This window comes from Callorhinchus milii, unplaced genomic scaffold, assembly GCF_018977255.1.
Source record: "Callorhinchus milii isolate IMCB2004 unplaced genomic scaffold, IMCB_Cmil_1.0 Scaffold7, whole genome shotgun sequence".
Lineage (NCBI taxonomy): Eukaryota > Metazoa > Chordata > Chondrichthyes > Chimaeriformes > Callorhinchidae > Callorhinchus > Callorhinchus milii.
This window is the reverse complement of record NW_024704748.1, coordinates 23,383,932-23,410,080: the sequence shown is the minus strand read 5'-3', so window position 1 is coordinate 23,410,080 and position 26,149 is coordinate 23,383,932. Positions and strand designations below refer to the sequence as shown.

Sequence of the window (26,149 nt, the reverse complement as noted above, 5' to 3'; positions counted from 1 at the left end):
GAAGGGAAGTGACCTGTGGTTTGTTCCAGAAACAAAGTCCAGTCAAGTCCTGAATTATCTGTCATTAGGGGCTGAGTGTTTAGGGGGGAAGAGAGGGAGAGGGAGAAAGAAAGAAAGAAAGAAAGGAAGAAAGAAAGGAAGGAAGCAGAGAGAAAGAAAGAAAGAGAGAGAGAGAGAGAGAGAGACCACTTTACTGGGAGAGAAAGAACATCTCTCTCCAGTGTTGAGAGAGAAAAGAAAAATAGATTGTTTAAAATATAATATATCTGTCTATCTATTTGCTGGGAACCTTCTCTCCCTCTCTCCCTCCCTCTCTCTCTCTCTCTCTCTTTCCACCATTCTCTCTCTCCTTCCTTTGGGAAGTGGGGGGGGAAGGGGGGGGGAAGGGGGTGGGAAACACATGAGAAGAACTTTCTTTCCTCTCTCAACTCAACTGTGGAAAATGGCGGCGTGGACTCCTCGGGATAAATGAGGGCAAAGCTGGAAAGGGGAGGAGAGAGGACCAAAAAGTTGTGGAAGAAGTTTGTGCCGCAGCAATGACTCGTTGGGTCCCAACAAAGAAAGAGAAATACGGAGTCGGTGAGTTGGAGAGTTCCCCACAACCCTCACACACCCCCCACCACCACACCACACACACACACACACACAGCCCCCCCCCCCCACCACCACACACACACACACACACCCCCCACCCCACCACCACCACACACTCACACACACACTCACACCCCCTCACACACCACCCATACACACTCACACACACACTCACACCACCACACACACTCACACACACAGACCCCCCCCACCACCACACACTCACACACACACTCACACACTCACACAGCCCCCCCCCCCACCACCACACACACACAGACCCCCACCACCACACACTCACACACACTCACACACTCACACAGACCCCCCCCCACCACCACACACACACACACTCACACAGACCCCCCACCCCCACCCCCCACACACACACACACACTCACACAGACCCCCCCACCACCACACACTCACACACAGACCCCCCCCCACCACCACACACTCACACACAGACCCCCCACCACCACCACCACACACTCACACAGAACCCCCCCCACACCACACACACTCACACAGACCCCCCACCACCACCACACACTCACACACACACTCACACAGACCCCCCCACCCCCACCCCCACACACACACACACACTCACACAGACCCCCCCCCCCACCACCACACACTCACACACACTCACACAGACCCCCCCCCACCACCACACACACACAGACCCCACTACCACACACTCACACACACTCACTCACACACACAGACCCCCCCCCCACCACCACCACACACTCACACAGACCCCCCCCACCACCACACACTCACACAGACCCCCCCACCACCACCACCACACACACACACACACACACACTCACACAGACCCCCCCCCCACCACCACACACACACACACTCACACAGACCCCCCCCACCATCACACACTCACACACACTCACACAGACCCCCCCCCCCTCACACCACCACACACTCACACACACTCACACAGACCCCCCCCCACACCACCACACACTCACACACACTCACACAGACCCCCCCACCACCACACACTCACACAGACCCCCCCCACCCACCACCACACTCACACAGACCCCCCCCCCACACCACCACACACTCACACAGACCCCACCACCACACACTCACACAGACCCCCCCCACCCACCACCACACACTTACACAGACCCCCCCCCCACACCACCACACACTCACACAGACCCCCCCACCCCACCACCACACACTCACACAGACCCCCCCCACCCACCACCACACACTCACACAGACCCCCCCCCCACACCACCACACACTCACACAGACCCCCCACCCCACCACCACACACTCACACAGACCCCCCCCCCACCACCACACACACACTCACACAGACCCCCCCCCACCACCACACACTCACACAGACCCCCCCCCACACCACCACACACTCACACAGACCCCCCACCCCACCACCACACTCACACAGACCCCCCCCCCACCACCACACACACTCACACAGACCCCCCCCCACCACCACACACTCACACAGACCCCCCCCCCCACCACCACACACACACACTCACACAGACCCCCCCCACCACCACACACTCACACAGACCCCCCCCCCACCACCACACACTCACACAGACCCCCCCCCACCACCACACACACACACAGACCCCCCCCCCCACCATCACACACTCACACAGAACCCCCCCCACCCCCCCACACACAGACCCCCCCACCACACACTCACCCCCCACCACACACTCACACAGACACCCCCCACCACGCACTCACACACACACAGACCCCCCCACCACCACACACTCACACAGACCCCCCCAAACCCCCCCCACACAGACCCCCCCACCACACACTCACACAGAACCCCCCCACCCCCCCACACACAGACCCCCCCCCACACACACTCACACAGACCCCCCACCACACACTCACACAGACCCCCCCCCACACACCCTCACACAGATACCCCCCCACACACCCTCACACAGATACCCCCCCACACACCCTCACACAGATACCCCCACACACACCCTCACACACACCCTCACACAGACCCCCCCACACACACCACACAGATACCCCCCACACACAGACCCCCACCCACACAGACCCCCCCACACACACACTCACACAGAACCCCCCACACACACGACCCCCCCCCCACACACACACAGACCCCCACACACACAGACACCCCCCCCCCCACACACACACACACAGACACCCCTCTCCCCCCACACACAGACCCCCCACATCTCCTTCTGTAATGGGGGGCAACTTAGCATTTCACAGTCGAAGAGTTTGGATTATTTTTTCTCGTGTTATGTGTGTTTTTGTGGGGAGGAGAAGCAGTGTTTATTGGTGGGGGGGACCCTCCTACTCCTGTTTGTACATTGCAAAGATTTCCGAAAATCCGGGCCTGCTTTGCTTTCTTTCTTTCTTTCTCTCTCTCTCTCTCTCTCCCTCTGTCTCCTTCCTTTCTTCCTCGTTCAACACCCCCCCACTCCCCCCCCACCCAAAAAAAAAACACACACACAAAACGTGGCTCAGTGTGAAAAGCTTCAAAGCTTCTCAAGTTTGGAGGAGGTGTTAAAATGGGGAGTATATTAGATTTAGAATTAATAGGATCTCTCTCTCTCTCTCTCTTTCCTTCCCTCTTCTTTCCTTCCACTCCTTTTTTTCCCCCCACTTTCCTCTCTTTCCTCCTTCCCTCTCGCTTCTTAAATACTGGGAATCTCTCTCTCTCTCCCTCTCTCCTCTCTCCTCTCCTCTCCTTTCTCCTCAAAGACTGGGAAGCTCCTTCCCTTCCCTTTTCCTCCTCTCCTCTCTTTCCTCCTTCCCTCTCTCCTCTCCTTGGATGAATTAAAATGAGAGGCACCAGGGCTTGAGAGGCTCCACTTTTCCCAACTCTCCCAGAGGCCTGAGCCTCAGTCTTGCCTGCCCTTGCCCTGTTCCTGCAGGAATTGTTGGATCATTCCCCAAACATCAACCAGTGGCTCTTTACATTGTGGGGGGAAAAAAAATCACTCTTTGATGTAGGAATCAAACCTGTTGAAATGCCACAATCAGTAACTTTCTTGCCCGGTAGTAACCCTGCTACCGTTTTTGAGTCCTGATGGATACAATTTGTATAAAGACACAAACACACAGTCTTGATAATGAACAAATACAAATGTTCTTTTATCAATTGATTCTCTTGTTATTGTTCAACACCGACCGACCGACTGACTGGAACTCGTACTTTTAAGTTGCTCACAAAAGACGATTACTTTTTTTTAAGAGGAAGAAAGTCTTTTATCTCATGCCAAACCGCTCAATACAAAATTGTCTTATGAAGGTATCCAGCTTTATTTTGGTAGGTTTATTTGTTTTGCTGTAAAGGAGGTTACGGTGTATCTTGTTTATAAACATAGGCTTACATTGTGTCCAAAGGATGCTATTGCAGCAGATAGTACTGATAGCTCTGGCTTAACGTGTCGCCACTACCTGTTAAGTCATCATGCTGTCAATGTCCTAGTCACAGTTATTTATGTATTTATACAAATGTCCAACTCGCCACTCCAGATAACTCCTCACTCAGCCCTTTGCCCTGGGAGTGACGAGTTACCTGAAATACTGTAAAACGATGGGTATAATAATACTGTAGGGGCTTGAACATCAGTGTAGTGATGGGGTGGTGCTGCATTATTGGAGGTGCGACCATCCTTCAGATGGGATTTCATGTCTGCCAGATCAGGTGGGCATTGAAGATCCTGTGGCACAATTTGAAGAGAGAAGAGTTCCCCTGCCCCCCACCCCACCCAAAAAAGTCATTTGTGGTACACTGATGTGTGCAATTGGCTGCCGCGTTTCACCCGCAAAATAAACAGTCAATCCACTTTACAGTATATTCTGTGAAGCGCTTTGAGCCGTCTCAAAGATGTGATAAGGCGCTATATCAAGTGCAAAGATTATTATTATTATTCAACTTCTGGCTGTTTGTGGGTCATTGCAGTGTTCAAATTCACTGCGGCATTGACCTTAAGATTACAGTCACAATGCTCTACTTTTTTTTTACTTGGGGTACTTGCGGAATAAGAATACCACAGAGAAAGCGATTCATCCGTGACTAGCTAGAGCAGTTAGGGAAAGCATCAAATTAAAAGAAAAAGCTTATAAAACTGCCAAGAAAAGCAGCAAATCTGAAGATTGGGAGAGTTTTTGAAACCAGCAAAAAAAAAACTAAAAAACTCATTAAGAGTGAGAAAAAGGAGTATGAGGGTAAGTTCGCTGGGAACATTAAGTCTGATTGTAAAAGTTTTTACAAATACATTAAGAGGAATAGGCTAGTGAGGGTAAATGTAGGTCCACTTCAGTCAGAGACGGGAGAAGTTGTAATGGGGGATAAGGACATGGCAGATTCCCTAATTGGGTACTTTGCATCTGTCTTCACCCGAGAAGACACAACAAGTCTGCCAACAATAGAGATGCACCAAGGGGATAAGGACAGGGAGCAACTTAGGGAAATTGGTGCTCGGGAAACTGTTAGCACTAAAAAGTGACAAATCCGCTGGTCCGGGTGGCTTGCATCCCAGGGTTTTAAAAGAGGTAGCTTATGAGATAGTGGAGGCCTTGTGTCTGATCTTCCAAAATTCCTTGGATTCTGGAATAGCCCCCATGGATTGGAAGATCGCAAATGTCACACCACTATTTAAAAAAGGTGGAAAGGAAAAGATGGGGAACTATAGGCCAGTTAGTCTAACATCAGTGATAGGAAACATTTTTGAATCATTGATTAAGGATGTGGAAGTGCGCTATTTAGGGGAGCACAATATAATTAGGCCAAGTCAACATGGCTTTACAAAAGGGAAGTCATGTTTGACAAATCTCATAGAATTTTTTGAGGATATTTCGAGTAAACTAGATAAGGGTGAATCAGTGGATGTGGTCTATTTGGACTTCCAGAAGGCATTCGATAAGGTGCCGCATAAAAGGTTAGTCCAAAAGATAGGGGCCCATGGAATTGGGGGAGCATATTAACGTGGATTGGGGAATGGTTAACGGGTAGGAAACAAAGAGTTGGGATAAACGGGTCCTTTTCAGATTGGCGGGATGTGACTAGTAGAGTGCCACAGGGATCAGTCCTTGGGCCTCAGCTATTTACCATCTATATCAATGATCTGGATGAGGACATCAAAGTTAGTATATCTAAATTTGCGCATGACACAAAACTAGGAGGAAGTGTCAACACAGAGGACGACATTAAAAGAATGCAGCGAGACATAGATAAGTTAGGTGATTGGGCAGGTAGGTGGCAGATGAAGTATAATGTAAGGAAGTGCGAAGTCATTCACCTAGGTAGCAAAAACAGTAGAGCGGGTTATTTTTTAGAAGGGGAGAGATTGGAATGTGTTAGTGTCCAGAGGGACTTGGGTGTCCTTGTACACCAATCACAGAAAGTTAGTCTGCAGGTGCAGCAAGCAATTGGGAAGGCAAACGGTATGTTAGCATTCATTATAAAAGGATTAGAGTATAAGAGTAGGGAAGTCTTGCTGTAACTGTATAGGGCCCTGGTGAGACCACACCTGGAATACTGTGTGCAGTTTTGGTCTCCTTATTTAAGGAAGGATGTACTTGCCTTGGAGGGGGTGCAGCATAGATTTACTAGGTTAGTACCAGGGATGAAAGGGATGAGTTACGAGGATAGGCTGACCAATTTGTGTCTATATTCTCTAGAATATAGAAGAATTAGAGGGGATCTTATAGAAACCTATAAGATCATCAAAGGGCATGATAGAGTAGGTAGTGGGAGATTGTTTCCCCTGGTTGGAGAAACTAAAACCAGGGGTCACAACCTTAAAATCAGAGGTCAGCCCTTTCGCACTGAGTTGAGGAAGAACATATTCAAGACTGAGATAGATAGATTTCTTATTGCAAAAGGGATTAAAGGATATGGGGATATTAGTTGGAGTTAGATTAGAAGATCAGCCATGATTGAATGGCAGGGCAGGCTCGAAGGGCCATGTTATGTTACTTCTAAGGGTCATAGGTAGTACACAGAGTGACTTAGAATTGCATAAAATTGAAAGTAAAAGAAAATAATTATCTTGAATTGATTATTTTTAATGAAACCATTGTGCGTACATATTTCACTTTTGTTTAGCAGCTTAAAGTTTACAATCTGTCGATAGTTTAACAAATATCATCCACCTCTACAGATAGTGTCATAACTCTGTAGATCCAAAGACTTGTAATTAAAAGTTTTAAGAATCGCCGTTTGGTATTCTAAACCAGCAGTTTGTCCATCCTAAGCTGTTGTGACATATAATAAATATAAGTTAAATGGAAATAAATGTTTCATTAGAGGTTGGGCATTCAGCATCTCTGCTCACACAATGGAATTCTATCCCGGAATCCCTCTGCCTCACCCTCTCTCTTCCCTGTTTCAAGTCCCATCTAAAGACCTTCATCTTTGACCATGCCTTTGACCATCCTCCCACCTCCACCCACTTGCCATCCACCCCTCCTGACCCCAACTCCCAGCTCGGGTCCAAAAATTTGCTGGCTGCAGCGCCCTGGTATGTTTTTCCGACGTGAAGGGCACGAAACAAGTGTAATTTGTTGTTGTTGTTAATCAGATTATTCTGCCTTTTATTGCAACTATGGTACCATTCAGCAGAGTGAAAATTGTAAAGGGGTACTTGAGCAGAAACCTTCAGACAGTTTTTAAACAAAGGTTGAAAAACATTGCTCCGCAGTGTATCCTGTGAAGTGTTTTGACGAATTTAATAAGGCACTGTATCAAATGCAAGCATTATTATTTATTATAAATGGAATAGTACTTTATTTCCGCTGCACACCATTGTTGCTGTGAGTCTGGCTTGTTTGTGATGAATAGTACCATGTATCCAGAGTGATGAAAGGCTTAATCATAATTGATATTTTGCTGATGGCTGCACCAGTAAAGAAATATATAGAACTGACTTATTGCAACTACTTAGAATTTTAGCATCAACACCAGTAACATTAACAAGTGTTGAAGCCCCAGGCACAGAACAAGGGACCCTGTGCACAAACTAGCCCAATTCTCTCTTCTGCTTGTCAGAAGGTGCAATTGCTCAGTAGGTACCAGTAAATAATGAGGTCTAATAATAATTAATTCTTGCATTTGATACAGTGCCTTACATCATTGAGATGACTCAAAACACTTCCTAAGATTTACTATAAAGTGTAGTAACTGTGTATTTGTAGATAGGCGCAGCCTGTTTGTGCACAGCAATATCCTACAAACAGCCATGATGTACCATATAAATAAATTGAGCTATATTTAAAAGCGACATTGTGCTACGTGTATCTGTAGGTGTCACAGCACCTGTAATACTCTTGAAGAACAGTGTGTGAATCTTGTCAGGCTAAATAATATATATAAAAAATTAACCGTTCGAAAAAAGAGAGAATTACTGCAAGTGTTACACTAATCTGTGTGTGAATGGTTCTTTGCCAAATCAAAACAGTGGCTCATGGATTTATTTGGATATATTCTGGTACATAGTGCTGGCCTAGTTAATCTCTGTTCCAATTTGTAACATTTTTAAAGCTATATTCTTCCACTTTTAATTTCTCTTTCTAATATTCTACTTGGGAATCACCTCATTATACTTAATTTCTTACTTGTCTTCTATCTTTTGTTAATTGTTTTTTTTAAAAGCAGGCATCATTATTTGTTGTACCTCCAATTGACCACATGTTAATGGGTGTGTTCAGTGCATGTTGAAATGATTATACAGGTCTGTATTAATGTCTACAGCTGATTATTCTCAGCAGCTTAGCTTCAATTTGGTACAATATGTAAAAATAGGATAGAATTATTTTTAATAAGGGAAACTACTTATTAGACCAGGTCACCTAAAGAAGCCCAACGTTATTTGAATCCTTTCTGATGGTTATTGTGTTTACATGCATTTCTTTTTGATGGGCTGTCATTGTGGTTGTACTAGGACAGTGATTAACTGTACAATACTCTGGAAGTAACTTGGGTAAAACAGTGATTAAATATAACCTGGGAATGGACACATGCATAACGCCTTGAGCCTTTGCAAATTACTGGAAAATAGCGCATTAAAAAAATCCTTCCATTTGATATAGCACCTTTTAATATTGGAACATCTCAAAGCACTTCACAAAAGTTTGAAGTGTAGCGACAGTTTATAGGTGAATTACAAATGTATTAGAAATGTGTTTTATTTCTAAGTTGCTTGATTAAATAAAAACATGGCTGCTTAAGGGACTTTGGCTGCTATGTATGTCTACAAAATACAGTTGCACGATTATTATCAAATGCAAGGATTATTATTATAAGATTATTTTGTGGGAGAGAGGGAGATATCGTTGATACTATTTCCAGGGATAACTATACAGGGCGTAATGTAAAAAGCAGCATCATAGAAATCAGCAAAACTACTGATTTGCAAAATCTTGAAGCTTAATAAATAGTTTCAGTGAAACCAAAAGTTTAAACCAACTTTAGTCTATAGGACAGGAGTTCCTAAACCTTCCAGGCTCAAGGCATTTACCTTTCCACCCCCCACCCCCCACTTAGGACAAGAACTGAGGACCCCCATTTGGGCTGCACGGACTCTGCGGAGCAATGAGGCCACCCTTCCATCCCCCACAACCTCCACAAAAGGTTGCCTTTAAATGCCTTGCACTGGAACCATGGGAACGAGCCTTGCTCTTCCGTTCCTCAGTCTGTCTCTTTGCACGTCTGGTGTGTTTCTTGGGTCTGCTGCACCCCCTGAAATAATCTTGTGCCCTGCAGGTGTTTGGGACCAGTTTGGGAACAAACCCCTGCGATAGCAAACTGCAACAAGAATCTTTAGCCACAAGGTGGGATCACTCAAGACATGTGCATCCATCTATTCGGAAAGTGTCCAGTCATGCAAATGCGCTATTAAGGGGTTGAAAGCTTATTTGTAATCTGTAATCTGTTCTGAGCTGGCTGTAATATTTCTAAAGCTAATTGTATTTGCCCAGTACAACATTTATCCACTTAGGACAGTCTTGTTAAATCTTTGGCTGCTGGGATTGAGGACACATTTACACCTCCCAAATCTCATTAATGAGCCAGACAGTTTAGGCAACCATCAACAGTGGCTTTGATTTACCATGGAGTGTCCTGAACTTTGCCAGACATGTCTCCCCCCGCCCCCCCCCCCCCAGGTCTATATTCAGCCAACAAAGCCCGTAGGATTCCTCCCTGGTTGGTAGCATTGTGGTTGGTTATTGATATTAAAATACGAGCATTAACTTTCTGGATGTGTTACTTTGAGCCATGGTGAATAGAAATGTTTTCTTGCAGCACCTATGGAGGAGTCCCTCTGAGGAATTTCATTGGTGCTGTTCATTGGAGTCCTGTAGCATAGTGTTTAGAGTACTCGCCTTGCAAGCGAGAGGACCCGGGTTGGATTCCCGGGTACGGTGCAACCTTAGACAAGTTTCCTTATTCCACACGCCTCTGTTTACCTAGCAGTAAGTAGTTATTAACATGGTTGTTAGTCGATTGGCGGATTGCTTTCTGGGGATAATAATCCCTCAAAAAAAATGTATAATTTGGTGACTCAATCTGACTGTTTGTGGGACACTGCTGTGGGTAATTGGTTTCCGCATTTGCCTATAAAATACAGTGACTACACTCTGTGAAGTGCTTTGAGATGTCTCAAAGACGTGATAAGGCACTATATCAATTGCAAGGATTATTATTATTAAACATTATTATTTTTTGACTTGAAGAATAGAATGTCAGGAAAAAATGTTCTTGCTGATAACGCCACTATGTACCAGTGTGGTCTCCTTCCAATTGAAAGGTGAGTGACAGCCGAATCGCTATAGGTAGATCTGATCAGAATTGGACATTGAGTGGATAAATGGCCTTTTTTCTTTTGTGCTTAAAAGACAGTCTGCTGTGAAGATTGATCATGATTTTGCCTTTTCAGTTCTCTCTCAGGCAAAGATTAGCAGACTTTCTTTAGTTACAAACGCTGAGCTTCTTACTTATTTTTGTAATCAATCTGGTCCATGCTGGAGTAGAAGAATGGAAATGAATGTTGGAAAGGCTGGTAGCTGGAATCCTCAAAGTTCAGTCTTATTTATCACTGTCAGCAACTTAGATGTTGTGCAAAACTTGTATTTGGCTAGTGATGGATGTTGTAACTGTGCTCAGTAAGCTGCAGAGAATATCCTTCACTCCCCTATCGCCTTCCTGGTCTCCCATAGAATCCAAAGCTGTAAAGGTCAGTGGTTTTTGAATATGGAGGATTCTGTGCTAGACTTTTCATCTCCACAATACTGGAGAAAGATTACCCTTCTATAAGGCCCCAAAGAGGTGCTACAATTTAAACTATTGTTTAAAACTACAGTTGCTTGAAATTATGTTTAAACTAATTTAAAAACCTAATTTAAACTATGTTTAAACTAACTAATTTAAACTAGGTTTAAATTTGGTTTGTGTTTTATGGAAAACTCAGGTTTTAAATGGAGCTCTACTTCGATTTTTGTGTGAAAATTACTTCGGTTAATGATTCACACTGTTTCTCTTCTGTTTGTAACTCAACTAGATGTGTTAGAGATTTGTCCCTGTGCAGTAATTCAAACACAATGTGCGTAATTACCTGATCCAGGATTTCTGAACCATGCGCAATGGGCTGCAAATAATCGCTTGCTTGTTGATCCCTCAGTATTATTTCATAGAATCGTACAGCACAAAAAGAGACCATTCTACCCATCGAGTCTGTGCTGGCCCTTTGAAAAGAGCTCTTCAACCGAGTTCAAAATTGTGTTGCATATGACCTAGTTGCAGTTATCTCCAGTTGTTTGTTACTATTACAATTACTACTATTGCAAAAAAGCCCCGTCCCAATTCTTCCTAACACATTCCAGAATCTATGTGGGCATAGTGTTGAGTTTCATGACAAACAACTTTAGGTTTATCTGGAACTAATTCTCAATACTTTTGTATTCTATTAATTTACACATAGCGAATGAGTGAGGGAAGAAACATTATGAACAATGCATTAGCTTCCATTGAGTTTCGACAGATTAGAAGGAGAGCTTTTGGAATGCTTTAATAACAATAATAATCCTTGCATTTGATATAGCGCTTTTCACGTCTTCTCGATGTCTCAAAGCGCTTCACAGAACACACTGTAAAGTGAATTGGCTGTACATTTGTGGGTGAAACGCGGCAGCCAATTGTGCACAGCAGTATCCCACAAACAGTCGTGGATTGAAAATGATCAGTTTATCATTGTTTTTTTCTTGAGGGATTATTATCAGGCGTGTGGAGTAAGGAAACTTGCCCAAGGTTTTGCCCTGCCGAGAATTGAACCCGGATCCCTCGCTTGCGAGGCGAGTGCTCAAACCACTGAGCTGCAGAATCCAATGAAGCGTTCTTATCAAAACCTCACAATGTCTCTGAATTACGCTGATCTTTTGTTCACTTTTCAAACAGTTGATATTTTATTTTGGGTTCACAATTCAAGAATTCATCAAACAGCCTGGTTCCCTGTGAGCTTCCCGGTGGGCAACACAGCTCAGCATGAAATGCTTCAGAGGATTGCCATCATCTTCCTGTCCTCATCTCGGACCACTGAGTGATGGTTCTCCCAGTTGGAGGTACGGAGTTTAAGCAGCAGCTGCTGATCCTTCTGTAAGCCAATCAAGGTGGATTCCAGGCACTGGATGAACGAACATGTGTTCATGGACTACAGATAACGCCTTCCAGCAGCTGTCACCCCAAACTTCGGAGTTTCTTTATCAGCTATCTGGCAGGCATCTGCCATCTGGTGGACCTTGACAGGACAGCTTGCGACGTGCCAGCCACCTTGATTTTCTCCAGGTCCAAGTCCAATGCCGCGTACCAGGTTTAAAGCATTTTCCTCCTAGCAAGGAAATGTCCCCATCTTTGCCCTTCCGTCCACCTGTGCAAGATCTTTGCTCAGTTGAGAATTCATCTCCAGCAGATCCGTTTCAACAGTTGATGTATCACTCACATGCTGTGCAAGTTTATATAAACTACTCACTGTGTAGGTTGGCAAGAACTGTTTTTTAAAACAATCTGTTGGTGTCGGTGAAGAGAAATGAAAAAAAATGCTGTATCTCCTAAAAAAAAGCCTCAATTATTCCTGGTAATGAATACTGGATCCAGTCAGTTCAAACACCATCATGTGAAACCTTTGTTTTTTTCCATATAGTTCCCAACACATAAAAGATTCTTATTATCAAAGATTTTAGTTGATATAGAAAAGTTTCCTTGAAGATCACAATGGACTTGTGCAAATACTGCTTGTTTGGGTGCAGTGATGAATTTGTGCAAGATGTGTTCCTGACAAAGATGCCTCATTAAAGCCTGGGGAAGCCTAGGATTGCTTTTAGTATGACACGATGTCTCACAGATGCTTCAGAGATGGAGATCTAAAATTGGTTATAGTTTTGAAGTTGTAAGTCTGGCATCCATTGACGGCACATTATTTCAATATGTGTATGACAGTGGAGTGGATTAAGAATGTTAGCATATTGTTGTTCTGAATTTGAATTAGTTTTGGAGGATTTTAAAAAAATCCTTTCATCATAATTGGCTTACCACAAACGAGATTGAGAGTGAAAGCTCGTGAAATTGTACATGTTTTGGCAGCTAGCTTTGGGGTGGAAGGAGAGGACTTGTAAGTAAGATGGAATGTAGGAAAATATTTCCCATTTTATAACTGGGATAGATTGAAACAAGTGTTTTTAGTTGCAGGGCCTTTTTTTTGTAAGAACTCTTATTTCGCTTTCTATCCTTGCGTCACCCTGGATTAAAAATTAATATGACTGGTTTGGAATTTGTTGGCAGTTTGAACAGGAAAAGAATCTGGGAGTGACAGGAAAGACATCACAGCAATGTGAATGAGTCAATGGTGCACTACCAATCTAAAAATGTTCTATGTTGCTGGCAGCATCATCTAAAACATTCTATGTAGTTAGCATCATTCCAAATAAAATATAGGAAGTGCAGAAGAGGCTTGAAAAAGAAAATTAGAGGGGCAAAAAGATTATACGAAAAAAGGCTAGCAGGTAACATTAAAGGGAATTCTAAAATATTTTACAAGCATATCAAGAAAAAAGGGTAGTCAAAGGTAGGGTGGAGCCAATTAAGGACCAAGGGGGAAATCTTATTGTGGAGGCAAAGGGCATGGCTGATGCGCTGAATGAGTACTTTGCATCTGTCTTCACAAAAAAAGTGGATGCACCAAATGCCGCAGTATCAGAGGAGAGGGTAGAGGAAATGGATAGGATAAGTATAAACAGAGAGGAAGTACTGAAAACGTTGACTCTGCTGAAGGTAGATAAGCCGCCCGGTCCGGACGCAACCAAGATTACTATGGGAGGCACGGGTACAAATAGCGGAGGCTTTGGCTACAATTTTTCAATCGTCGTTGGACACAGGAGTGGTGCCAGAGGACTGGAGAGTGGCCAATGTGAATCCCCTGTACAAAAAGGGAAAGAAGGACAAACCTGGGAACTACAGACCAGTCAGCCTAACATCAGTAGTGGGGAATCTCCTGGAGACTATAATCCGGGACACAATAAATCTTCACTTAGAACAATATGGGTTAATTAGAGACAGCCAGCACAGATTTGTTAAAGGCAAATCTTGTCTAACAAATCTAATAGAATTTTTCGATGAGTTAACAGTGAGGGTGGATGAAGGTAGTGCAGTTGATGTAGTTTATATGGACTTTCAAAAGGCATTTGACAAAGTGCCACATGAAAGACTTGTAAGAAAGATAGAAGCCCGTGGTATAAAAGGGACAGTGGCAGCATGGATCCAGAACTGGCTGGGAGACAGAAAGCAGAGAGTTGCTGAACGGCTGCTTTTCTGACTGGAGGGAAGTGTACAGTGGCGTCTCTCAGGGATCGGTATTAGGACCACTGCTCTTCTTAATATACATAAATGATCTGGACTTGGGTATAGCAAGCACCATTTCCAAGTTTGCGGACGACACAAAGTTAGGTAGGGTAGTAAACAGTGAGAAGGATAGTAGCCAACTGCAGGAAGACATAGACAGAATGGTAAAATGGGCAGACACATGGCAGATGAGTTTCAATGCGGAGAAATGCGAGGTAATGCATTTTGGTAGAAAGAATGAGGGGAGGCAATACAGGCTGGTAATACAATCTTAAAGGGGGTAAAAGAACAGAGAGACCTGGGGGTGCAGGTAAATGAATCCTTGAAGGTGGCAGGACAGGTAGATAAAGCTGTAAAAAGTGCATATGGGGTACTAGGCTTTATAAATAGGGGCATAGAGTGCAAGAGTCAGGAGGTTATGATTAACCTTTATAAAACACTGGTTAGGCCTCAGTTAGAATACTGTGCCCAGTTCTGGGCACCACACTATAGGAAGGATGTTAAGGCATTGGAAAGGGTGCAGAGGAGATTTACGAGGATGGTACCAGGAATGAGGGACCTTGATTATGAAGAAAGGCTAGAGAGGCCGGGATTATTCTCATTGGAGCAGAGAAGGTTACGAGGAGATCTAATAGAGGTCTTCAAAATCATAAGGGGATTTGATAGGTTAGAAAGGGAAAAAGTGTTTCCACTGGTGGGGTGTGTCGGTGACTCAAGGTCACAGATTCAAAATAGTCTCTAAAAGAAGCAGAGGGGAGGTGAGAAGAAATTTGTTCACCCAGTGAGTTGTTCGAATCTGGAACGCATTGCCCGAAAGTGTGGTCGAGACCGAATCGATAACAACTTTTAAAAACGCAGTGGACGGGTATTTGAGGAGGACGGGTTTGCAGGGTTATGGGAAAAGGGCTGGGGAGTGGGATTGACATTAATTGCTCTATTCAAAGAGCCGGCACAGACTCGATGGGCCGAATGGCCTCTTTGTGCTGTACGATTCTATGATTCTATGATCATCATCACTGCTTTTGATCAAAAGAAAGTTGAGCTACTTTTACAAATTATTTTTCTTATTAATAAGGAAATCCTTATAAATATACTGTCAATTCACTTTACAGTATATTGTGTGAAATGCTTTGAGAATTTTAGAAGACGTGAAAAGTGCTATATCAAACGCAAGGAGGATTATTATCGTAAAACTAACTTGCTTCAGAAGTAGAACAGGGTGAGTGATTTTTTAAAACATTTTGGAGCCATAGTGAGTTAAGAAAATTTAATTCTTCTTTTAAAGTATTTGGTATCAGAATAAATTACTATGATAAAGTATTTTAATAATGAATGCTATTCTGGAAAGGATACAATGACTCAGAACTCTGAATCATGGAGAAGCAGACTGGATTCCTGCTTCTAAAGTACTTTTATTGATGAACTGCAAGTCCTTTAATGAGCCAGAAGATTGAAATATTCTTGTGTGTAATTTTTAAAAAATTACAGTGTAACCACCCAATGGATCTACATTTTCTCAGGCACTATATCAAATGCAAACATTATTATTTTTATATTATTTATTTGTGCCTTTTTAAATATTTTACAATTCACTTCATGTTACATTGATCAATAGCATAATATAATACAAAGCTGAGTGATTCGAGTACAGTTTGATTAAATCCATCAAAAATATCTCCCTCACAAATAGATGAATTCTGTCTTCTTCAGATTTCACAGTGTTCTTCTTATTCCTGGGAATAATATGAAATGTTATGCACACAGATAGACACATCTAGTTGTGATCCTTTCAGATTGCACCACAGGTGTTTTTTTGATTTTTATTATAACTAGGAATACTGAATAAAAAAAGGCTCCAAGCTGTAAAATTTAGTTTTTGTTTAATTCCCTAGAATTACAATTTTTGTCCCAGCAATTTATGATTGGAGTACTGGGCTGAGTTTTTTCAATGTTCAATCTGCCTTCACAGTTTGGTCAAGCTATTGATGCCTGTCCATTCCTTTCTGCAGTCTTATATCAGTGAAGGTTCATATCATTTCATTCTTGGAACCTTTCAGTTCGGCTCTGAAAAATTAAAATCTAGCACTTAATTGCTTCAAAAGATTATCTTAACTACAAATAGTCACTACACTTCACAGTAAAATCCTGTGAAATTCATTGAGACACCTCGACAAAGGGATCAAGCGCTATGTGAAATGCAAGTATTATTTTATACATTGTTAAAAGCTCATCCGAAATCTTCCAGTACTAATCATTCTCTGGAAACTAGTGCAGTGTTTTATTCAGAATAAAATGTGTGTAAGCAAAACTCTTAGCAAGCTTTTAAAATATTAAAAATATATTTTAATTTGTCGATTAATATTGTACCATCACTGGAAATTAGCTATGGTAAAACAATGTGGCGAGGAATAATTAATGGTGCTGCGATAATACACCAATAATAATGTAAGAGTAGATTAATGCCCTTGTATATGTCATAACTTGTATAACACGCACCTGACTTCTCAGAAAAATAATTCAAAATATTTAACACTTTTGAAACAAAAGGTTTGTAATATCTGATTTGTTACTGTGTGGAATTTGGGTTTTAAAAAAAAGTTGGCCTCTTTTGAGACATCTACATAAGAATTAAAAATAGGAATAGATTTGCCCTTCTTTCATATGACAAAAGCAAGTCCAAATTGGTGAACCAGTGGGCAGCTTCGGAAGTGGTTTGAGATGCTGTGGAATTTTATTATATACCATAGTCTGCCTTTCATAGCCTCACGTTGGCATGAAACTTACTTTTAGACTTTTTAAGTTAATTGTTTTCTTTTCAACAGACTTCTGTGTTTTTCCTACAGGAGACAATTAACAGGCTTCCAAAAAACAGGATTCCACTTCTGACCTTTTCCCCTTAATGTAGGAGCAAGAACATTAGCTAATGTTCCATCCCTGGTGCCACCCGTGCCCAATGAGCTGTGGAAAACGCCTATCATTTCCACACTAATTTCTTCAAGTACTCTGATGTGTCCCATCTGGTGCTGATGCCACATGAATATCAGACGACTCCAGAAACCAATATAACCAACATTTGCATTTGCTTTCCTCAAAATTTGTGAACAAAATGCACTCAAAATGTAAGCTTTGTTGTTTGCCTCTTTATAGTGTCCGCCTCTTCTCTCAGAGTTCACTGTTTTCTTGCTGCAATTATACTCCAATAATTGCATTTGGATACTTAATTATATTATCTATATCCTTAACATTCCTTTTCATCCTGAGTCAATATGTTGAATTTAATGTAGAAACCATTTAATGAATACAAAAGTTGCCATTTTGAACACTAAAGTGCAATTCAGCAACTGAAATTGTTTTGACCATGTGTACAGCATTAGAAACTTTTAAAAATGACATTCTAATATATTTTTTCAATCAGAGGTGGCACCTGTGGAGAGTACATTGCTTTATTTTCCTGAAGCCGGATCATTGACAAAAATAAATCTTGTGGAGTCCTGTAGCTCAGTGGTTGAGCACTCGCTTTGCAAGCTAGAGACCTGAGTTCAGTTCCAGGCAGAGGGCGAAACCTTGGGCAAGTTTCCTTACTCCACACAGAGCCTAATAATAATCCCTCCAAAACCAAAAACAATAATAAATTGGTCATTTTCAATCTACGACTGTTTGTGGGACATTGCTGTGCGCAATTGGCTGCCGCGTTCGCCCACAAATATACAGTCAATTCACTTTACAGTGTGTTCTGTGAAGCGCTTTGGGACGTCCTCCTGACGTGAAAAGCGCTATATCAAATGCAAGGATTATTATTATTATTATTTATCTTTGTGAAAATTCCTTTGACCTCGTCCCACAAATGTAATGAAAGTCCAAATTATCGATTCAACCCATACAGTCTTACTCTAACCTATACATTGCAGCAATGCAGTGCTCTATATAGGGAATGTTTGAACATCTACACTTATTTTTACAACTGCCTATATTGTGGTAATCCTGTTCTGAAGTAAATGCTGTATTTGTCATTGTCTTTATTGTGATAACTGATGCAGCTTTATCTACTTTTCCAATGTCTCTTTCTCTTGTATGCTAATCATAAATATACGCTGTCACCATTTGTTGATAAATTATTAAGCCAATCTCCAAACTGGCTCTTTGCCTTGTTAGTTTCATATTGTTGAATTTGTTTTCTATGGTCCTCATCATTTTAAGTCTCTTATCGTTTCTCAAATTAGAATCAATTGAACTCAGCAAGCTTTCACGCAATGTTGGTCCTTAGTCTTTACATCGTTGCTGAGTATTACAATGCATACCATTCTTTTGAAGGTAGTGTGAAAAATGTGCAGACTATTAATTGTAAGGAGAGCTGTAGCTGAACCAGTGAATTACATAACATTTGAGATTGAGAAGATTTAGGTGACCCTTAGTAGCTGCATATTGGATTAAGTCTGCCTATTCATATTTGTTTGCAGCGTCTTTGAAAGCATTCTGTTTCACTTTCCTGAAGTATTTGTACAAATGGATAATTTCAGCTTAGCGGACCAATGCTTTCTTAACATTCGTTCACTCTATAGTTCAATAGAACTGCTGTCTCAATTGGCTGCCGCGTTTCGCTCACAAACATACAGTCAATTCACTTTATAGTATATTCTGTGAACTGCTTTGAGACATCTAGAAGACGTGAAAAGTGCTATGTCAAATTCAAGGATTATTTTTATTTTTTATTAGTTGCTTGGAGTCTCCTTGTGATTAAGCAGAGTTGGGAATGCTTTGAGTCAGATTCTTCTGAGTAAAGGTTGACCAGCAACTTATTTCTGTACTTTTGCTTCTTGGATGATATCTGAAGATTTTTTTCCAGACACTGGGAGCATTGCGTTATGTTTCGAGCAGATTTTTTTTGTCAACATTGCAGGAAGGAATTGCTAAATTAACAGGAAAGGTTAGTTTTAAGAAGGCATGGCAGAGCACGTGTTCAGGAAAAAAAACTATGGCAGTGTGTGACATGGGCAGGATGTATGGTTTGACTGAGGTTTATATAGCAATAATTGGCTGGCTGAACACCTGCAGTACGATTCAAGAGGAAATTGGATAGCTATTTGGCAAAGAAATCGATTTGAGGCTTATGAGAAATAGATTGGTGTGATTTTTCTTTTCAACATTGGAGCTGGCCAGATGGACTGCAATGTTTTTTTCTTGGCCTGTATGTTCTATATATAATTGATGCCTAAGTCACATCTCGCTGTTGTTTTTTTTAAGTACTATTATTTCAAGTGGGATGCTTCATGGGGGGAAACAAAAATGCTCCAAATGAGTTTTTGTTCCATTTGTTCAAAAGAAAATCTTCCACTTGTTTCTCAAATTCGAAGTGGATATCCCCGTTTGATGCTTGAAGAATAAATCTTTGACAAAATAGCAATGCGCTGTGCATTATACAGTATGAAGGGAGAAGGGCAACCAGTGATTCAAGAAGTACTTGCATAAAATGAGTATTTTTGTAAGGCGGAATGAAACATTTAATAAGCAGTATCTATACAGAGCATCCTTGAATGTGCCTCCTCACCCCTCCCAATTCCCACACCAGCTCCATTCCTCTGATGTCTCTGTGTGGGTTTGATGTTTTAAAATAATTTCACAAGGGACACTTCTAGCCAGTGGACAGAGCCCAGTTGCTTTTATTTTTTACAGCATAAGCATGATTACTCATTTTTTGGCATTTCGTAAATTATAACAAACAAATCTTTGCAGAGCAAATCTAGCATGCCTGAACTGAAATGTACTGCATTCCTGCATACGAGAAGCGACATGCACAGTAATTTGGTGTATCATATTGCAGTTGTTTTGGAACTCTTGATGAACTAATTATCTGTACAGATCTCTGTTAACGAACCTGAATGTTTGCTTTTTTTTTCTTTTGAAGGCTGGAAAGTAACCCCCCCCCCCCTCCCCCTCTACCATTGCTTAACGCACCATGTTTACAGAATATGAAAAAAATGTTAAATGAGCATTTTCTTCCTTCAAGATTTTGCTGCATATTTTTTCTTTCCCGCCGCCTCCCATCCGCCATGATAAATCTAAATTATTCTTCTGTCTGCCATGAATGTCCCCTTATCGAAGCAATCATACATGTTGTGGTGTCTGCCTATTAAATGTAGATTGAATCATTTTATCAGATGCTCTTCCTTCCAGTGGCCTTTTATAATGTCAGTAGGATAATTGAGAGCTGAGCTCTCACTGTATAACTAGCCAGGAAGGAAATCAGAAAACCTCTTGTCAGCCTCACTTGATTTGATTTTTGTTTCCTCCCCTTACCTTCCCGTCTCCAATTTTGAGCTGATTTCATGTGAGATTGATTTCTCTCACATCATACTGACTGACATTATTTTCACTTCTTATTTGAAACTAAGTAGTAATGCATTTCACTATACACTGTAATATGCCTTTGATGTGTGTGGGGCTACAGTCCCTTGCCATGCTTGGGGCCACCATTATTTTACAACTGATTGCCTGTTAGTTGTTTGGCAACTTTTACAGTACGTCTGAGACCCAAGATTTGCAAGTTGGAGTATGGAATTTGTGTAGCTTTATCCATTAACTATTTGTAATCTTCTTTTCTTGAAATGGTGACAAGTTGTCGCGCAAGGATCTGTAGTGCCTGTTATTGATTCTTGGGTCTTTCATCTCCCACATCTGAAGAAGGGAAGACTGATGGTTGAAAATCTCTTTGCTCAATTGAACTTTCTTGATTAATGGGACCCCTTTGCCGAGGCCTGGAATCAAGATCATTGTTGGCAAATTGTTGATTTATGGTCCTCGTGGATTAGCTTTTTGGTATTGGTGTGAAATTTTCTAATTTTGCTCTGTTTTTGTTTGACGCTCCACTGATCATAAAATCTGCTCTTTCAATAGATTGATGTTCAGGTTGCACTCTTGGGGTCTAATTCTTTTCGAGAAGGAGCAAAGTAGAAAATAACTGCAATGGAGTTTTGTGAAGAACTCCTACAATATTTTTCTTCAACAATAACAACTTGCATTTATATAGCGTCCTTCACACAGGGTAGTGTCTCAGAGAGCATGACAGTGGCAGAGCACGCTGCCGAACCGGGTTGGAGGTGACCGTAGGCACGGTCGAAGAGGAAGGTCTTCAGGCACGATCTGAAGATGGGGAAGGAAGGGGCCAAGGAGGAGGCATAGAAGATGAGTGCTCCAGAGAGTGTTGAGCTCAAAGATAATTGATTACAACTTCCGTGTTTGTATTTTGCAGGCAAGGTATCCACAGATCTCTTGAGCGTTAAACTGCTGTGTTGCGTAGCATGTTTGCACATCAATTCTTTTCAAGGTTAAATGTTTTAGCAATGCAAGAAATGTGTTCTCTTATGGGCTAGTTTCTCGAGCTGTTATTCCTCTGGGTAAAAGCAAACTGACGGAAATAAACATATAAAGGTGTATGAAGGGGAAATCCTGTAACCGAATGAACTAATAATGTGGAGATTTTATAGAGGAAGGCACCTAATAGTAATACTTAATGTAATCATATAAAATTCTTGCATTTGATGTCATGCCTTTTGCATGGGGAGAATGAAAAGCCATCCTTGAATTTTTAATACAGTATACATTGTGAAATATAATGAATTGTGCCATGGGATTTTTATTGTTCTTGTGAAAAGGCAGATAGGACCTCATCCAAAGGTTAGCACCGCTAACAATGCACGCTCCCCCAACACTGCACCGAAATTTTAGCCAAGATTATGAATTCCAAGTCCTGACTTGGGGCTTAAACCCACAACCTTCTGACTCGGAATTGAGAATGCTACCAACTGAACCAGGCTGACACCTGCATGAAGGCAATTTGAAAGCTGACTTGAAGATGTTAAACAAGAGTTCTTGAAATTGAAAACCAAGACTGGAATCGTATTGAAGGTTGCTTAGAATCTGAAAGTGAAAATGGATTAACATTTTGGGTGTGACCTTTCATTCTCGTTCAGATGCTGATTGACCTACTGTGCATTTCTGACATTTTCATTTTTCATTTTAGATTTGAATGTGTAGCTTACCTGCATCGGCTATGTCTCCAGCTGCTCTGTTATTGCAGCTTGTACTTTGTGATCCACAACTGTATGCTTCACTGTTCTGTTCAGCTGTGTTCTGGCATATCTGCAGTTCTCTGTGATATGCTAATGGTATAGTGAAGGACGTGACACAAATCTGTTAAGCTCTTTTCTGTAAGTTGGAAGGGAAAAAGTAGGAGCAAAAAAAAGGAAGTAGAGTAGGCTGAATACATCTGTATTAAAAACACAAGGATGGCTCCTCTTAATGGCTCTAATGAATTGCTATGCTGAGTTGACGGAGCTCAGCTGAAGTGGCAGTGGATGCTGGAAATAGTCTTGATTTCTCTGGGCTAGAGAGGAGGAATAGTCTTATGTTCCCTCTCTTGATCACAAGCCAGTGACTTGCCGAAAAGTCCACATGCAGGACAGTCCCATATACAACACGGTTGTCTGGGTCTAGTGTCTCAGAGATTTGTTATAACAAAGCTGATATCACTTGTATGAATAGGAAACATTGCAGGAAGTGCACAGGAAGTTGTATCAGAAAATCTTCCTGCATATAGTGAACATCTGTATAGCACACGGGAAGTGTCATCAGCGGTGACCTGAGTAGATCAATTTTTAAGCTTGGGAAACCTGCTAATCAGTTTTAGGAGGGAGGTGTACTGCTCTTCCAATAGATTGAGGGTCCACAGTGGAACCCACTAACTGAGCAACTAGAGTGTGTTATAGACCTGTGTGTGGTTTGTTTTTTTCTTTTATGGTGAAATCTTGGGTATTGTTTTACAGAAAACTGCATTCTATTATCTAACATGAGTTGCTACATACTGGAGATGAGGGATAAAGGAAGAAAGGGTAAATGAAGAGAGAATATAAATGAATGTAAGGTTATACACATGAACATATTTTTTGAACTTTCCCTTGTTACCTCTGTTTTCATTAAGTGAGGTTTGATACAGGATTGACAGTATTGGGCTTTTTTGTATTCTAACACACATTGGAACAGGATCACTGAAAAATGTCATATAATAATTGTTGCATTTGGTATAGCACCTTTTACATTGGGAGTACCCCCCAAAATGTTCACCAGACTCACTGCAAAGTGGAGTGACTGTGTATTTGTGGACAAATCTGGCAGCCAATCTGCACAGCCATGAAGTGAATAACCACATTTTATTTGGGGAATTGTTGTCTTGCGAAATAATTTTTTATATCCAAATCAAAAGTGTAACCAGACCATTTTCTCTCTGTTTAAATATTTTTAAATCTTGTTTGGCTTTCTATCTTGGAAATTTGTCAGTGTGGCATGAAATATAGTTGGCAACTGAAAATCCCTTCAGTAAACCACAGGTGAAATCACTGTGAGAACAAAACTACTGTGGGTTGCAGTGTTTCCAAGCAATTAGTTCTCGCTATGTTGGCTGTGAGATTCCTAGTGTGCTTATTGTCAAGGTGAGGTTAAGCACTGTAGTAGATAAATGGTATATGATTATCACAGTGCGAAAGTTGTGCAATAAAGTGAGTGTAATATGATATGATTATGTTGTCAGCAGAGTGTCAGCTGGAAATTGTGCAGTTGGTTACCACTGTAGTGTCCAAAATTGGGTACAAAAATTACAGGATATCCTTTATCTATTTTGCCAGAAGGCAAATTTGCTAAACTTTCAGGCCAATAAAAGTACTTTTTGGTATTTCGATTTTAAAAATTATGGAACATCTACTGAGCAACGGCAGTATCATTTACCTGTTTGCACTTATTTAAATAAGCATATCATGGAGCTGACGAGAGGGGAGTTTTGATCATTTCGTAAATCGGTGTTTAGGGGTTGGTAGGGGCACAGAAGCCAAGTACTGCATAATCTTGACTGATATAAAATGGTGGTTAGTGATAAATAATAATAATTTGGTCACTCAATCCACGACTGTTTGTGGGACACTGCTGTGTACAATTGGCTGCTGTGTTTCGCCCACAAAATATCCAGTCAATTCACTTTACAGTATATTCTGTGAAGCACTTTGAGACACCTCGAAAACGTGATAAGGTACAATATCATTCTTATTATTCTAGGCTTATTAGTGGTGTATGCTGGCTATACAAACCTAAACACAATGTACATTACCTTTCACTTTTTTTGGTCAACGTAAAATAAATCGCGACAATGAAAGGGTATTTTAATTACAATACAAAATTACATTTGTAAAGCGCCTTTTACGTCGGGATGACATCCCAAGGCGCTATGACAGTCAGGGATTAGGACCCGAGCGGGGGGGCGGTGGGGGGTAGTTGGGATCAGGGAGGGTGGAGGCCAGAGAGCTTGATGTGAATTGAGTATTAAATTCACGTTATTGTTTAGCTTCAGGTATCATTGCTTTGAAATGGGAGTCCAGGCTCCTATATGAATATTTGGCAGTAAAATTCCTTTCAAAGACTGCATACTAACACTGAAGGAAAAATAATGCTTCCACTCTTTGTTCCATGTACAGTGCTAAATTTGCAGCCACTGTTGGAGAGAAGTGTGATTTTTCAGTTGCTATTCTCTCCTGTGAATCTTGCAAAGAAAATACATTCTGATTCATGATTAATTATGCTGCATTTATTTTTATTTACCCTTATTTCTCTGTTCATTTTTTCCCTTGGTCTGATTTCATCCATTTCCTCTACCAAAACCTGGGCTTTTTTCTCACTTGGATTCTCTGCTCACAAGTTCAGATGTAGAATATGTCACTTATCATTCCATGGAGAAAATCAGCAATCTGAGTCCTGCAGTTTGAGATCCATCACCGCCCCTGCTAAGCTGCTTTTAAACAGTGAAAATTATGTTGCCGTAAAATATATGCAAATACATTCCCTCAGATTTAGTACAGTATTTGACTTTAGATGGAGCACATCTAAATAGATATTTTTTTTGAAAATTGTGCACTCCAAACTCCCGATGATCAATCTCATTTTTTTTAATCTATTGTCGGCTATGCATATGACTCATTACAACCTGTGATTTTTTTTTGGAGCACGAACTAAAGATTTGCACTTGTGGTAAAAACGTACATTGGACCTCATATGTGATTGCAATTGAACCCTGTCTATGATTCTCTCTTTCATGTGCAAGCGTATTGTAGTGGGGAAATGATGGGCATCTGTTTTGGTCCTTCAATGTGCACTGTATTCAGAATTCCTCAGCATATTGCACATACACAATATTCACATTTTAATAGGGTGAGATTGAACTTTTGTATGTAGGTCGGCCCATCAACTGAAGGAAAATGAAACTAGAATAAAGTTAAAAATGCAATGTGTTTGCAGCTGCAGTTTTTAAATTGACTAGCTTTTTCAGAGAATTGTACAATCCTGGCTTCTTGAATCTGGATATCTACTGTAAAAGTTCAATTTAAACTTAATTTATCTTGGCTGAACATTATTTTGCCATTCATTTTACCTACCTGATCAGAAAATACATTGGGTATTCCACTTCAAGCCAAGGTATGCTCTCTCAGTGTGTTGTGATGTATGTGTGCACATACATTGTGATGTGCACAGATAGCAATTGAACAGATTTTATATATTTACAGAACAGTATACAAATATGATTTTAATTTTTGGCTGTACTTGCTATTG

The 26,149-nt window shown here is 41.5% G+C and overlaps 1 protein-coding gene across 4 annotated transcripts in view; it reads left to right on the top strand.

Moving 5' to 3' along the window:
* The first annotated feature begins 377 nt into the window (after positions 1–377).
* Positions 378–26,149, top strand: part of dock1 (dedicator of cytokinesis 1) — a 237,010-nt gene continuing 211,238 nt past the window's right edge. For all 4 annotated transcript variants that reach the window (XM_042337074.1, XM_042337072.1, XM_042337073.1 and 1 more), the window contains exon 1: positions 378–579. In XM_042337074.1, coding sequence (XP_042193008.1) covers positions 537–579 — 43 coding nt within the window. In that variant the 5' untranslated portion in view covers positions 378–536. The remainder of the gene's footprint in view (positions 580–26,149) is intronic.